At 43.2% G+C, this 14907-nt stretch overlaps 1 protein-coding gene across 1 annotated transcript in view; it reads right to left on the bottom strand.

Moving 5' to 3' along the window:
* Window positions 1–7568: 7568 nt before the first annotated feature.
* The window catches only part of LOC143975016 (microsomal glutathione S-transferase 2-like), a 40430-nt gene continuing 33091 nt past the window's right edge, over window positions 7569–14907 (bottom strand). Inside the window, exons 4-5 of the mRNA XM_077476929.1 lie at window positions 12418–12499; window positions 7569–11264 (exon numbers count right to left, since the gene is read on the bottom strand). Of these exons, the coding sequence (XP_077333055.1) occupies window positions 11126–11264; window positions 12418–12499 (221 nt within the window). The 3' untranslated portion in view covers window positions 7569–11125. The remainder of the gene's footprint in view (window positions 11265–12417; window positions 12500–14907) is intronic.

Raw genomic sequence — 14907 nt, 5'->3', positions numbered from 1 at the left:
ACAAAAAAAAAACAAAAAAAAACTGACAGCTCTGGTTGGAGTCGCTGAGCATGAGCAAAGGTGATTGATCACTTTTCAGCGGCCGTGCCTGCTGCAAGTGTGTACAAGCCTTTGGGCGCACACTGGTGTGCTGCGGTTTGGCCACAGTGCTTATTTACACAGTTTTCCTTAGCCACAGTCCCATAGGCTTCTTTTAGGTTGCACATTTTTGCTGCAGTTTTTTTTATAGCTCACCAAAGATGCAGCCGTTTTTGTGCACTTTCAGAAAATGCTGCAAAAATGTGCAAACTAATAGAAGTCTATGGGACATGCAGGAAGACATTGAGATCACCAACACTGCAGCAGACCAGTGTAAGCCCACTACATAGTACATAGGACCAGGTACTGCACAAAGCTGCTGAAAGAAACCTTATCTGCGGGGGTGGGAGATGGGGGAAAGGCCGGTCACAGCTCACTCACTTGGAAGGAAGGACAAAGCAGACAGAAGGCTCACTGGCTCGGTTATCAGCTTCCAGAGCGTCCCATACAGAACACTGACGGATCTCAGTTTGAACGTTCCCGCCCACACAGTCTATTCACAGATGCAGAACATGGACTGCCCAGAGTGTGGGCGGGCACAATGAGAGAGGGGCCTAGAGAAGGCATAGCGGATCCACCCTCTTCCATTCGGCTGTGCTCAGTCTGAATGGAATCAATGGACACAGACTGTCAGCTCAGAAGCAGAGAACAGCACTGTGACATGACAGATGTCCGCTCACAGTGCTAACATTCCTGCATGCTTCCGGGCTATCCAGCCCTGCCAACCTCCCCCCAGAGTCACCTGAGCAGTAACACTTGGCCAAATGTACATGCTCAGTTCCCAGCTGGCAGCACATTGGCCTTTTTACAAGGAATCAGAACAACCTGGGGGGAAATTGTATCCCTGCCCCCTGGCCCAGCTCACCCCTGCTGACTTGCAGCTGACTCGGCATCTCAGTGCACCGCTTGGCGCCTGACCCAGCTACTCCCACCCCCTTCCCAGTCCAGTGCTCCAGTGAATGCTGGAGGGGAAGAGCACAGAGTGGTCACTCAGAACAGATCTAAGAACTGAGCAATCAGTAGCTTTTGATCACTCAGTTCTAAGTGTAGAGGCGGCGGGGGACAGCTGTAGCTCGGATCAATGCTGCAGCAATCTAGGTGAGTAGGCGTATGTTTTTTATTTTGGAATCCCGCACTTTTCTTTTAAGAGCAGTTTGTGCAACAAATGTTTGTTACAAAGTATTTGTAAAGCATGTAAAAAGCTTTTAGCAGTTATTTTAAGTTATTTTTAAAGTAAATTGACACCACAATGCAGTGTGCTACAACATGTGTTTTTGGCCACTGGGGTGGGTTCCAGTGTGCTGCGTTAGGCGGCTTATTGAAAATGAATAGGCTGCAATGCACCTCATTCCTTGAACAAATAGGTGCAGAATGCCTTTTCCCACACTGCAGTATAACACATAAGACAACATATGTTATGCTGTGCAGTGCAGTACTTATGCATTTTGGAGGTGAACTGGAGTGCCATTCTCAATGGTACTGCAGTGCACCATGTTATGGTTACAGTGAATAAGCCCGCTATGTTAAGGTGGTTGTAAACCCTCACATATACCCAGTGAAGTGAACAGTCACAGATGATACACAGAGATGAAACAAATCCTCTTACATAGGTTTTACTTGTTTATCTGCAGTCTTCTTTTCTCTACAAAAGTGTTAAAATCTTTCTTCATCTGTCAGGAACACAGAGGAGGGGGTGGAGAGGCCGCGGTTTACAGTGTGTGAGAGCTGATTGGAGGAAAGGCACACCCCCCTCTTCACGCAGCAGAAGAACTTTGTTCTGAATAGACAAGTTCCATTCTGAGCTCTTCACCCCCTTCCTCCTGACACATATTTTATCTCATGTGTCAGAAAAACTTGTCAGAAGTTGCATGCTGGTAACAGAGGAACAAAGCACCAGAGAGAAACAACACTCAACTTTGGGAGAGATAAGTAAACACTACAGATATACTGTATGTGCTTTGCTCAGATTCCATGACTGAGGTTTACAGTCACTTTAATATCTCAAGGCGAGGCAAGGCAATAGGCTCACTTTAACTCAAGCCCTTACATCTGTTTATGCTCACCCAGGAAAATAGTCCCATTCCAGTTTCCCATTTATATTTGATATATTTTTGAAATTTGTAACCAATCTAATCCAAGTGCTTGTTTGGGCACAGAAGAGTCCCCACTATTTTTCTCATCAACATCCATTTCAGAGGGATTTGCTTGATCTTTCCCTGCACTCTTTGATCCTACACCAGACCAGGAACCTAGGGTTTTGTGACTATGCTACACATCAATCCTCCAGTTAGATCAAGGGCATAGGGTTCATTCCATCATTCAGTTTGGCCTCACCCTCACACATGGATATTACAAAGGGCATTTTCATCTGATTTCTACAGGATTTCTACAGGTGAACAGAGTGCTGGGCAAGCAAAGAGAAGGTCATTATAGGCAGCTGTGGGGGGTTTACCCTTTGTTTGGCCAATTCAGGAACAGATTTACTTTTAACCTCCGTTCACACTAGTATGACTAGTTTGAAAAGGTTCCTGCACTACTTTGTTGCGACTTTTGTGCGAATTGAGTGCCAGAGAGTGTAAAGTTGGATGAAAGCCCCATCAAATTCACAACCCAAAGTCGCACTCAAAATCGTTCAACTTTGGATTCGAAATAGTGTGAAACGAACCTAAAGTGGAAGACAAGTCAAAACCTAATTAAGCTTAACTCTACTCCAAACCCCCAGTCAAAGCCTATTCTATCTACCTTATAAAAGAAAAGATGTGTATACTTACCAATTCTGAAGTCACTCTGGCCTGTTCTAGCCTCTCTGCGCTGTCTTCTAGGCATTGTGCAAGCAGCAATTTGACTAGAAGAATCCAAAAAGATGTTTCTCTGAAGTCCCTCTATACTACGCTCTCTAACAGACCTTATTCCCAAACTGACTTGCAGAACATTTATTCCTCTAATGTCACATACTCTACATTCTGGCATATTAGTGTCTCTTTTCAATAGCTTTCCTACAGAGGGAAATTGCAGCAGCCATTTTGGGATAGTCTGAAGTCAACTGAAATCTATTGCTAGCAAGTTTTTTATAAGCATATCTCAATGACATCTATGAAATCTAGTGTCAGAAAAACAGACTGTATTTAATGATAAACAACTGTACCATATAACGTCTAAAAATGACAAATTTGCAAAGTGAAACAGCTCCGCTAAAAGGCTTAACCACTTCAATACAGGGCACTTAAACACCTTCCTGCCCAGACCAATTTTGAGCTTTCAGCGCTGTCGCACTTTGAATGACAATTGCGCGGTCATGCTACACTGTACCCAAATGAAATTTTTATAATTTTTTTCCCACAAATAGAGCTTTCTTTTGGTGGTATTTGATCACCTCTACGCTTTTTACTTTTTGCGCTACAAATAAAAAAATACCGGAAATTTTGAAAAAAAAAATGTTTTTTTTTGTTTCAGTTTCAAAACTTTGTAAATAAGTACGTTTTCTCCTTCACTGATGGGCACTGATGGGGCTACACTGATGGGCACTGATAAGGTGGCACTGATGGGCACCAATGTGGCACCAATGAAGTGGCACTGATAGGCGGCACTGATGGGCGACACGGATGGGCGACACGGATGGGCGACACGGACGGACACTGATAGGTGGCACAAATTGGCACTGATAGCTGGCACGGATGGGCGGCACGGATGGGCATGGATAGGCGGCACAGGTGGGCATGGATAGGCGGCACAGGTGGGCATAGATAGGCGGCACAGGTGGGCATGGATAGGCGGCACAGGTGGGCACTCATAGGCAGCACAGGTGGGCACTCATAGGCGGCACAGGTGGGCACTCAGGCGGCACAGGTGGGCACTCATAGGCGGCACAGGTGGGCACTCATAGGCGGCATCGGTGTTATAGTAATGGATGCCAATCAGTGCCAAACAATAATGCATGCCAATCAGTGATGCCCATTGTGGGCACTGATTGGCATCCATTATGGGCACTGATTGGCACCCATTGTGCTGACTGGCATCCCTGGTGGTCTAGGGAGGATTATGGATTTTATTACCTTTTCCCTGGTGGTCTAGTGGTGTCCCTGGTGGTCCAGTGTGGGCATCCTCGGGGGGGCTGTGCTGATAATCGATCAGCACAGACCCCCTCTGTCAGAGGTGCAGCCGATCGGCTCTCCTCTACTCGCGTCTGACAGACGCGAGTGAGGGAAAGCCGATCACCGGCTCTTCCCATTTACACTGTGATCAGCCGTGATTGGACACGGCTTATCACATGGTAAAGAGTCTCCATCGGAGACTCTTTACCGAGATCGTAGTTGCCGGGTGTCAGACTGACACCCCGCAACAACGATCGCCGCGATGCGCGCCCCCGGGGGCGCGCAGCGGCTCATAATCCTAATCACGTCATATGACGTCCGGTTAGGATTATGAAACCACTTTGCCGCCGTCAATTCCCTATAGGGCGGGCGGCAAGTGGTTAAATTACAACTTTTCAAAAAAATTGCAGCCCTAGGGCCTAGTGAGTAAAGAAAAAAAAGCTGCGGATTTGAAAAATGTTGATTAATTTGATTGCTATACCTGTAGGCCATTTGAAAAAAACTCCTATATTTAGCTTTCCACTGTCATGCCTTGTTGTTAGGATGCTTCAGCCATTTGCAGCTCACCCCTAGCATCACAGTATGTGTGGCAAACTGTCTCTCCCTGAGGCAGCAGTGGCTGAGCTCAGCGTTGCCACCACATGAGCCAGGTTTTGAACGAGGGAGAGCACTTGTTCCTGTGATGCAGAAAGTGAGCGCCCAACAGCTGGAACGTCCTAGCAACAAAGCAGGACAGAGGAATCTAGCTGGGACAATTTCATTAGGGTTCAAGGGGTTCTGAATGGCCTACAAGTATGGCAATTACATTAACCTCCCTGGCGTTATGATTATTGGCAGTGTGAGGCGAAGAGAGCCGATTACCAGCATCTCCTTGTTTTCATGTGAACAGCTGTGATTGGACACAGCCAATCACATGGCAAAAGAGCCACGGACGTGGCTCTTTACACAGATCAGGGTCGCGCTGTGTCCTAGCAACACGGCGCGTGAGAGCGGGCAGCAAGCAGTTAAACCACTCAAGTGTTGCTTTAGCAGTGTGTTTGGGGTCATTGTCCTGCTGGAAGGTGAACCTCCGTCCTAGCCTCAAATCACACACAGAGTGGTACAGGTTTTGCTCAAGAATATCCCTGTATTTAGCACCATCCATCTTTCCCTCAACTCTGACCAGTTTCCCAGTCCCAACTGCTGAAAAAACATCCCCACAACATGATGCTGCCACCACGTTTCCTGTGGGGATGGTATTCTTTGAGTGATGTGATGTGTTTGGTTTGCGCCAGGCATAGCGTTATTCGCCAGCCAGGAAGTGGTGAGCTGACCTACATGTTCGAAAATACCCACCGCACTTTTTTAACCCAAACGGAGACTGCCCCTACTTAGCAGCTTAGCCTATGTCATCTACTAACCCTCTTAAAGGGACATTGCACCATCCAATGTAGGGCCACACCGAAAGCCGGCCAACGTTGAATAACAGGTGCCAGATACTTTCAGACATGTTCGCCAGATTACTCCATTCACCAAAGACAAAAACATCCACATACTCTGGGTTAGTCAGTTGATGCCACTACAGAGACTCGAGCAGCACCTGTTGTAGGTAAATGTAATGTTGCTATAGCCTATGAGTGCTGGTTAGTGGGTCATTGCCCATGGTGCCTTTATATCATTATAACTGTCTGCTTACCAATTTAAATTATGTTGTTTTGAGTTGCCACAATATAATCAATTAAGTTACCCTAAAGCTGTTTGTGGCCTTAAGTATTCTAAAAGAGTGGTAGACCACTGACCTTTAAGTCCAGATGGCTTTGGTATATGATCAAGTGTGTCATTAGGGACTGAGCAGTTTGGACAGTCATGGCAGAACAGAGGACTCATCTGTTCCACTAGAGATATTCCACCAGAAAGATGCCACTGCAAAGTTGCAAACGGCCAATCATTAACAGCTGAGGCATTCCCCACCCCACAGCTGCACATATACGTGGTCCTTGTATGTGTGTGGCTGCGATGCTGAATATGCCTCAGCTTTCTGGCATTATAAGCTCATTCATAATTTAAATCAGTATATACCAAAATATAATCATGGCCTTATAATCGAGCCTTTCAATTTTATGTCAAAGGCTAGGGGAATGCTGATGAACTGGAATGCATCCATTGTAGGTTGGAAAATGTGCTTCTCCTAAGAGAACTGAGCAAACGGGAAGGTATGTGAGGCGCTGGCTGGCTGGATTGTGAATGGTGTCACCTGCATTTCTTACCTCAACATGGTGAAGGGTTCTGGAGTTTGTGGTTGATTCCAGGGTTTGCGACTGATGTGGAGAAAACAGACTTTTATGTTTTCTGAGAATCACATGAATTCCTTTTCTTGGTCCTAGAGTCCCGAGATTTTGTAGAGCTTTGAGTGGGAGAAAGCCTCCATTCCTAGGGCCACATCTTACCTGCTAGCCAGACCTAGCAAATAGACTCAGCTGTGCACAGGCCTTTACATATTTGAGCGATATTTCTTGCTCTCTCTGCTGTTAGAGCCTGCTGCTGGGAGAAAAAGCTGACTTCTAACAGAACACTAAAAAGGTACAATTGTTGTTAGTTGGTTGGTTGTTTTGGGGAACCCATTGAGGATACCCTGTTAGTCAGGAACTGACCTGAATTTAGTTATCGGTTTGGGCAGATGTTTTGTTTGTTTATGTTATGGACTTGCTGTACAAAGCCCTCCTGCCCTTGTTTCGTCACATATGGCGACCCATCACAGTTGGCTACCTGCTGGACTGCGCATCCACCTCCAGTCCAAATTCAAGCCCCACCATCCAAGTGGACATAGAGTTTGATTATATTTATGCCGAGCAAAGCGAGGCCGCTCCTAAAGCGTGGCGAGAGAAGTGCCCGAAGCGTGGCAAGCGAAGTGAGCCCGTAAGGGGCCCTCTGTTGAAACACATATGGCGGCGTCACGCATGCACACTCCAGCGGGTAGCAGAACAAACCTGCTTTGCACTGTTACTGTCTTGTACATGTTTTTCACTGCTAATACCAGTTGAACCTGTCCCCCTTACAATCGATATACAGTATATAATTAAAAAACACTTCTGGACAGTTGATGAATAATGCTTACAGTACAGACTTTTATCTGGTGTGGAAGGGTGGAAAAAGTTTAATCTCACACTCACAGCCCTGCCCACAACAGGGCAATTATTAAATGCATGCTGGGAAATAAAGTGACATGAGAATTCCTGCCTGGACAAGAAAGCGATGTGTACCTAAACAATCGCCTCATACAGATTGTCATTGAGGAAATGCAATCCAGTATGATGGCCATGAAAGGACATTTAGGATAAAGTGGGAGGCAGAGTACAGGAAGATGATATAATATACCTTGGAGGTCAGTTTTAAACTACAGAGATTATGTTATTCACTAACAACCTTGAAAAAGTTTGCCTTTATTGTAAAAAATATATTAAGATAACAATGTATAACTGAACAAAGAACATGCATTTAATATATTGTGAGACACATTGTAATATAAAAAAATGTTGGCGTTAAACATCTTATACATTGGACTGGCTTAAGTTGACTTCATCAGAAAAAAGTGTTGAAATGTGACATTAAATGTTCAGCAACATTTGAGAGGCTGCTGGCAGCATTAGAAAAAAATTGAGAGTCACGTGTGGTCCACCAGGCTCCGGTTTTGACCACTTTTTCCAAAATTTATTTGTATATATATATATTTTTTTTTTTACTAAAATATTTTTATAGAAGAAATGCTTTGCCTGAGCTAAGATTAAAACGTAAACTGCGGGCAGCAGGTATATACAAATTTGAAATACACACATAAACTGTCTTATCTTCCAAAGCTCTATCCGGCCACTTTTCTAACTTATACACCTCTACCCGACAGTACAGTGAGTGACACCACGTTCTCTGTTAGAGCTAAGTCATACAGTACTGTCACCTGCCCATTCGCACCTTGTAGATTGGACATCAAAGGAGCAGCAGCACATTGATGAAAAAAACATGAATTCTCCCGTCTTGCTAAGCAGTGTATGGACCTGCTTTACTCTGCACTCTCCTGTCAGTATGTTCCCTGTCAGTAAATGTGCATACAGCAGAGCAAGATTATTTCCTTGTGCTGCCTCAACTTCTCTTATCATAAGTATTGTTTTGAAATGGAAGAAAAAAGGTTGATATCCAAACAGATTCAAGCATCCATGTTACAATACTCCCGTTCCCCGTCCTAACACCTGGTAAAGCTTCGTATGGTGATATCACCCATTTGTTTCAATGGCCCATCCATTGTCAGTGCTCCCTCATCTCCCCTGCAGTGGTACTGGCTGACACAGGGGAGCAGGATCACGTGACGAGACCAAAATGGCATGAAAACAGGTAAGTATATGCATCTTTCTTACACAGGCTAGCAGAGCTGTTAGGAGGTGGGAGGGAGTATTTTAAAAAATTAGTTAGGGTTATCCTGGAATTCTACTTTAAATGGACACTGCCACCTTGCCGAATGGTTGTGTAAAGCCCACCCTGAACAATTTATATTCCCTTATCCAGTGTCCCCTCTACCACTTCTTCTACTGTATGGCTACACTGAAAAATATCCAGTGCAAACCATTAAAGTGTCACTAAACCCACATCATAAAAAAACTATCAATAAATAGTGTATTACATGCTGTTCATACTCTCTCAGTCACTATGAGATTCCTTTTCTTTATTCTTCGAAAAACCTGCTTGATTCTGCTGTTCTCTATCTCCACCTTTTGTTCATGTCCCCAATTCAGCTAGGGATTTTGCAGCTGTAGTGGCAACTCAGTACATGCTCAGTTTTCGGTGAGTTTCTATAATGAGCATCATCCCTATCATATCTGAGCAACCCATGTGACTATAGAGTCACACATGTGGGCATATACACAGTGGTAAAAGACACCCCACTCCCTTCCTCCTCCTCCATGCCTACTAACCAGCAAAACGTAATGGGGGTGAGATATTACATGTAGATTAATGGAGGCTTCACCTCCCTCTTATTCTAAGACACAGGCTGGAGGGGTGTGACATAGCCTTTGACTGGCAGAAGTCCGCCCAGACCATGTTATTGCCAAAAAATAAGATGTTATTTCAAATATATATTTGTATGACAATTTACAACTGTTTATTGATATTAATTATTTATATTTACTCTGTATTTCAAAGGTTATTTTTATTTTTTTTATTGTGAACATGTGTCCAGTAGCAGAGGACTAGAAACTCCTCCTGCTTATGTTTCCCTACAGACAGGCTGGAAAAGATCTGGGTCATGTGACAGCTGTATATTGATAAGGAAAAAGTACTTCGATTTTGTTTTAATTAAAATAAACGCAGTTCTATCATCTATATACAGAAATAGAAGGGACAATGTAAATTAAACAGTGTGTGTTTGGTATCACTTTAAGATGGATGGAGCATTGGCACATGATAAAGAGTGTTAGGTAGCAGGTCCTTATGAGCTCCAATACCAGCTGATCCGTTATATTGGTGGCTGAGAGAAAAGATGGAACGCCAGGGAGTGCTGGAGAGGTGCATATAAAGTATTGGCAGTGTCTATTTAAATATTTTTAGAGGAATGCACAACTGCGTGAACTTTTTTGAGATTTTCTTGTCGTTCATGACAGCTCTAAATAAGAACTGGTTCTACATTGTTTGCTGGGATCATGTTGTATAGAGTATCTGGTTACAGTCTTAAAGTACCAGAAAAGTTACAAAAATCTAGTTGATTTATCTGATTTCATTGTGAAATAAACATTTCCAAAAGAAAACCAAATCATTCAGCTAGAAAAAATCTCAAGTTAGCAATTTTCACATAAAAAAATATTGGCTTCTCCTTTGATGGGGCAAAGGCATGCTTTCAAGTTGAAGGATGGGGGATGGCTTAGTAAGGCTATCCGTTGTCCTTGCAAATAATTGCACTTAGTGTCTCTTATTAAGGCTAGGAAGTATTAGGATTTGCACATGGTAGACTAAAAATAAAGACCAACGTATGTAGATTTGGTTGAGAAATCTGAAAACAAACAGGGCTTGTGTCAATGGGCTTTAGGGTTGTGTCAATGGCATCAATTTAAGATATTTCTGAGATCATTCAGAATACATTGATAGGTGCAGTGGACCACCTTGTCACCCACATTTGACCCGCTTCAAGCACATTTTGCGTTCTCATAGACTTTTGTGGAAATGCAAACCTCTCGGAGCCAAACAAAAGCCTGACATAGGCCCATAGTCATTAAAACTGCCCAAACCAGCTTTCATTATTTATACACCTAGCCATGCATAACTATATCTTTACAATTTCAGAAAATCTGCACCTTTACCAGCCTTCCAGACAGCAAACATGGTACTGCCTCGTAACCACATGATAGCACAAGTCCACGTCATGATGCTAAATTATTTTTCTTTTTGGCTGCTGAGTATCTGAATAGTTGACTTTTAGGTTGGGTAGCACCCATACACAGATGAGTATTGGCATACTAAAAGTATATCTAAAGCCAAAACCTTTTTTCACTTTGGATAGACTAGAGCAAGGGTCTTCAAACTATGGCCCATCATGCCTAGTCATGTCTGTGAATGTCAGAGCTTTACAATGATTCATGGGAAAAGTAGCTCTGCAACAGCTGAAGGGTCGTAGTTTGAAGATCACAGGACTAGAGTAGGAATCAGTTGAAACTCCTGATAGGGGTTTCCTTTTTGCTGTCAGTGATTCATTGAAAAGATTTCCCTTCACTTCCTATCCCAGAGATACAAAAGGAAAAAATAAAAGGTTGAGACTTATGCATTCTTGATGCATATTATGTAATGCCATCTATTATTTTTATAGTAGGAACTAATAAATGCAGTTGCACCATTGCCCTGCCTTTTCCAACTTAACTTTAAATCTTCTACTTGCTCACTGTAAAAATGTTTGATACAAATTATTTAAAAAAGTGTTAGTAATCATATGTCTTCTTCTTTTATCCTAATGTCAGGTGCTGTACTTTTTTCAGCAGGTTCAGATGGAGGTACTTGTCTATTAGACTGTTAGTGACTCCAGTTGCAGACATGACCAGTAGAAATATCAATGCCCACCTGCACAAAGCAAATCCATGGAGCCTAAAAAATATAATGAAACCAGGGTTAGCCATGTCTGGCACACATTAAACAATCACTAAATTGGCAAGCCAGACCTTATTTATTTATCTACACTCAATATAAATCTCAATATAGGGGGATCATTTTTGGGACAAGGTTTCGTTTAGAAATTTCCAATTGCGCAAATATTTTTCCCTTTTTATTGATCACAAGATTTCAGTACAGAACAACCTACACCTTTTTCAGCTAACTTAACTTCCATAGATATAAAAACAATGGGGGTTATTTACGAAAGGCAAATCCACTTTGCACTACAAGTGCAAAGTGCACTTGAAATTGCACTGAAAGTGCAGTCGCTATAAATATGAAGCGTAGATCTGAAATTAGGGGAAGCTCTGCTGATTTTATTATCCAATCATGTGCAAGCTAAAATGCTGTTTTTTATTTTTCTTGCATGTCCCCCTCGGATCTACAGCGACTGCACTTCCAAGTGCACTTTCAGTGCAATTTCAAGTGCACTTTTCACTTGTAGTTGGCACTTGTAGTGCAAAGTGGATTTGCCTTTAGTAAATAACCCCTATATGTCTTTATCCAACATTTAATGTACTTTTCTGAAGATATGCAGTGTATCACTTTATCCTTGCGTATCCACAACTGCTTATGTATTGGGGTTGATTTACTAAAGGCAAATCCATTTTGGACTACAAGTGCACTTATAAGTGCAGTCGCTGTAGATCTGAGGGGGGCATGCAAGGAAAATAAAAAACAGCATTTTAGCTTGCACAAATCAGTAGAGCTTCCCCTCATTTTAGATCGCCCCCTCAGATCTACAGCGACTGCACTTCCAAGTGCACTTGTAGTGCAAAGTGGAGTTACCTTTAGTAAATCAACCCCGTTGCATTGATGTTGCCTTATATTAAACTTTCGTCTGGATGTTTTGACCTTGTCATTACCAGATACATAAACAGTTTTTTCAATTTAATTACATTTTGAAAATTAAAGCTTTTTGGAGACATAAGGAAGATGTTTTTTTTTTTCTTAAGAAGTGGAAGAGAGAAAAATGAAGTTATTGTAGTACGTTTATTACTTGTTTTATTTTTGTATGGTTAAAGAGTTGAAGGTAAAAGAGTTACATGGTAATAAAGTACTTTACACGATCATGAGGCCAACTTACCTGCCCCTAGCAGACTGCGAATAGCCAAAAAAATACACATGACGGCCATAAATGTACAATAAGCCAAACAGCGATGCTATTTCTGAAATGACAGGAGCACATTGGCAACAACTTGTTTTATTATCATTATAAATGTTATTTTCCAGACTATATTTTGCTCAGCCCTTACAATATCTCCTATGGGCAGTACTAAGCCCACTACAACCATAAAACCAACATCCCTTGGTCAACTTGTCACTAGAAAATCAGAAAAAAGAGATAACATTTCCTTAGCAGTTACCAATCCAAGCAGACCTATCAAACCCACCAGTCTCTTCTATAGAGTGGTGGTGACACCCAGATACATCCGACCCGATTCTATCTTCTAAAAACAGACGGATGGGGATCTGTCTGGTGGATCAGAATGGATTGCAGTCGGGTGTAATTGGACAGGTGGTCAGTTTTCATCCAACTACCCATAGAGGAGAGCAGGCTGTGTCTGTGTTTTTTCTGCATAAGCAGAGCAGAAGCGGACCAGCCATTTGCCTGCTCAGCAGGAATTAGAGGACAGATTGCCTGCTGACTAGGTGGACATTAATGGAGCAAGTCCCATGTGGAAGCGGGCATGGATCAAAATTTGTTAAATTCAGCAGGGAATGGCCAAATTCAGATCCATGTATGGGTATTGTGGTTGTACAGAAGTTAATCTACCTGGTATGTGATGGTGCCTAGGTGCCCAATCCTTTGCTGCATGCTGGAGAGGAATCTGTAATCCAGGACTGCCTATTTTTGCTTCATCTGTGGATCTGTGCTTCCTCCACCTCGCCTGTTGCTTCTTGATTATTCCCCATCAGATCACCATTCAACAGGGTAGCAGCTCTGACATCTTTCACCAAGATGAACAAAGCAGAAAAAGGCTTGGTAAGTCGGTAATAGGGAAAGATCAACTGCAGGTAGACCATGAGCCATACTGGTTTATAGCTTTTTGACATCTGCTTGCCTTTTCTGGACACAAGTTTTAGAGTACAGGTCCTCTTTAATATATGTGCTGTATGCATTGCCTGGCTAAGCTGTGTGACATAATGAGAATTTCCTTTATTTGGGTGGTTGTGCATTTCAGACGCGATTCTTCCAGGCTATAGCCTAAAATCTCACCGCTCCACACTAAACTCGCATAGGACCCCTTTTTTTAACCACACCAGAATCGCACCGCATCTATGTGAAAACTTGACATGCGAATCTATGCGTTCTGGAAGGCATTAGAACTGCATCAGATTCAGAGACGTGTGAATCGGGACCAAGTGTATTTACACTTTTGCAGTCAAGTTTAAAAAAAAAACACACTATGGGGGTTATTTACGAAAGGCAAATACATTTGGAAGTGCAATCGCTGTAAATCTGAGGGGTAGATCTGAAACGAGGGGAAGCTCTTCTGATTTTATCATCCAATCATGTGCAAGAAAATGCTGTTTTTTATTTTCCTTGCATGTCCCCCACGGATTTACAGCGACTGCACTTCCAAGGTCACTTGCAGTCCACTTGTAGTGCAAAGTGGATTTGCCTTTCGTAAATAACCCCCAATGTTTGTTATGTGTTGCAGTTCATATTAAATTAATATTTACCTTTTTGATATCTTCAATAACATCCAATGCAAGAAGCCCATCCTCTAAACCAGGGGTCCCCAACCAGTGGCCCAGGGGCCACATGTGGCTCACAGAGCCCTCTGATGTGGCCCGCAACCTCCTGCTGTGGTATGGTGGGTTTGCAAGCCCAGATCATGGATTGCCAACCCGACATCCCAGAGTATCAGTGTTGTGAATGAAGCCGGCGGCAGAGGAAGCAAGCGGCTGCAGAGCAGAGCCACATAAGCCTGTATAGTGCTGGCTCCTGTCACAGGTGGAATGATACCAAATGCACTCTGCCTGGGACAGCAACAGCTGGCAATACATGAATGGAAGACATATTGGCATATCTGTTCTGCAGTGGTTACTGGGCTGCTTTCACACCTGCGGGTTACCTGTACTGAGCCATAGACTTCTGTTATTACCTGTGGATTTGGTAAGCTTTCAGAAAGTGCACCAAATCTGCAGGATATAATAGAAGCTTATGGCACAGTGCAGCGAACCTGCAGGAAAGCCACAGATGCATTGCGCTGCACCCGCGGTGTGGGTAAACCGCTGCCAATCAGCCATAATTAAGGCCTAATGGCTGAAACGTGTTTTTTTTTTTACTTCTGTTCACATGCTATAATAAAACAATGTTATAGCCCGACCTCCATGGCACCAGCCTTCTCCCTTTTTTGGGTTTCACGGGTAATCCGCAGCCTATCAGTGTGAAGCAGCCTTAGGTCCCTTTCACAAAATCGGACCATCCATTCACCTCTGTGGAGTGGCAGATGTAAATAGACTTGTGTTCACTTACACCTGCCTACCTCCAAAAGGAGAAGAGGATTGGTCGCCTTCCATTTGGGCGGATCGGATCAGAGGGCCCATAGAATAGAACAGGCTGTGT

Source organism: Lithobates pipiens, unplaced genomic scaffold (genome assembly GCF_037356315.1).
Source record: "Lithobates pipiens isolate NorthernLeopardFrog02 unplaced genomic scaffold, aLitPip1_a1.2 Scaffold_13, whole genome shotgun sequence".
Taxonomy (NCBI): domain Eukaryota; kingdom Metazoa; phylum Chordata; class Amphibia; order Anura; family Ranidae; genus Lithobates; species Lithobates pipiens.
The sequence above is the reverse complement of the archived record's forward strand: the minus strand, read 5'-3'. Positions and strand labels throughout refer to the sequence as shown.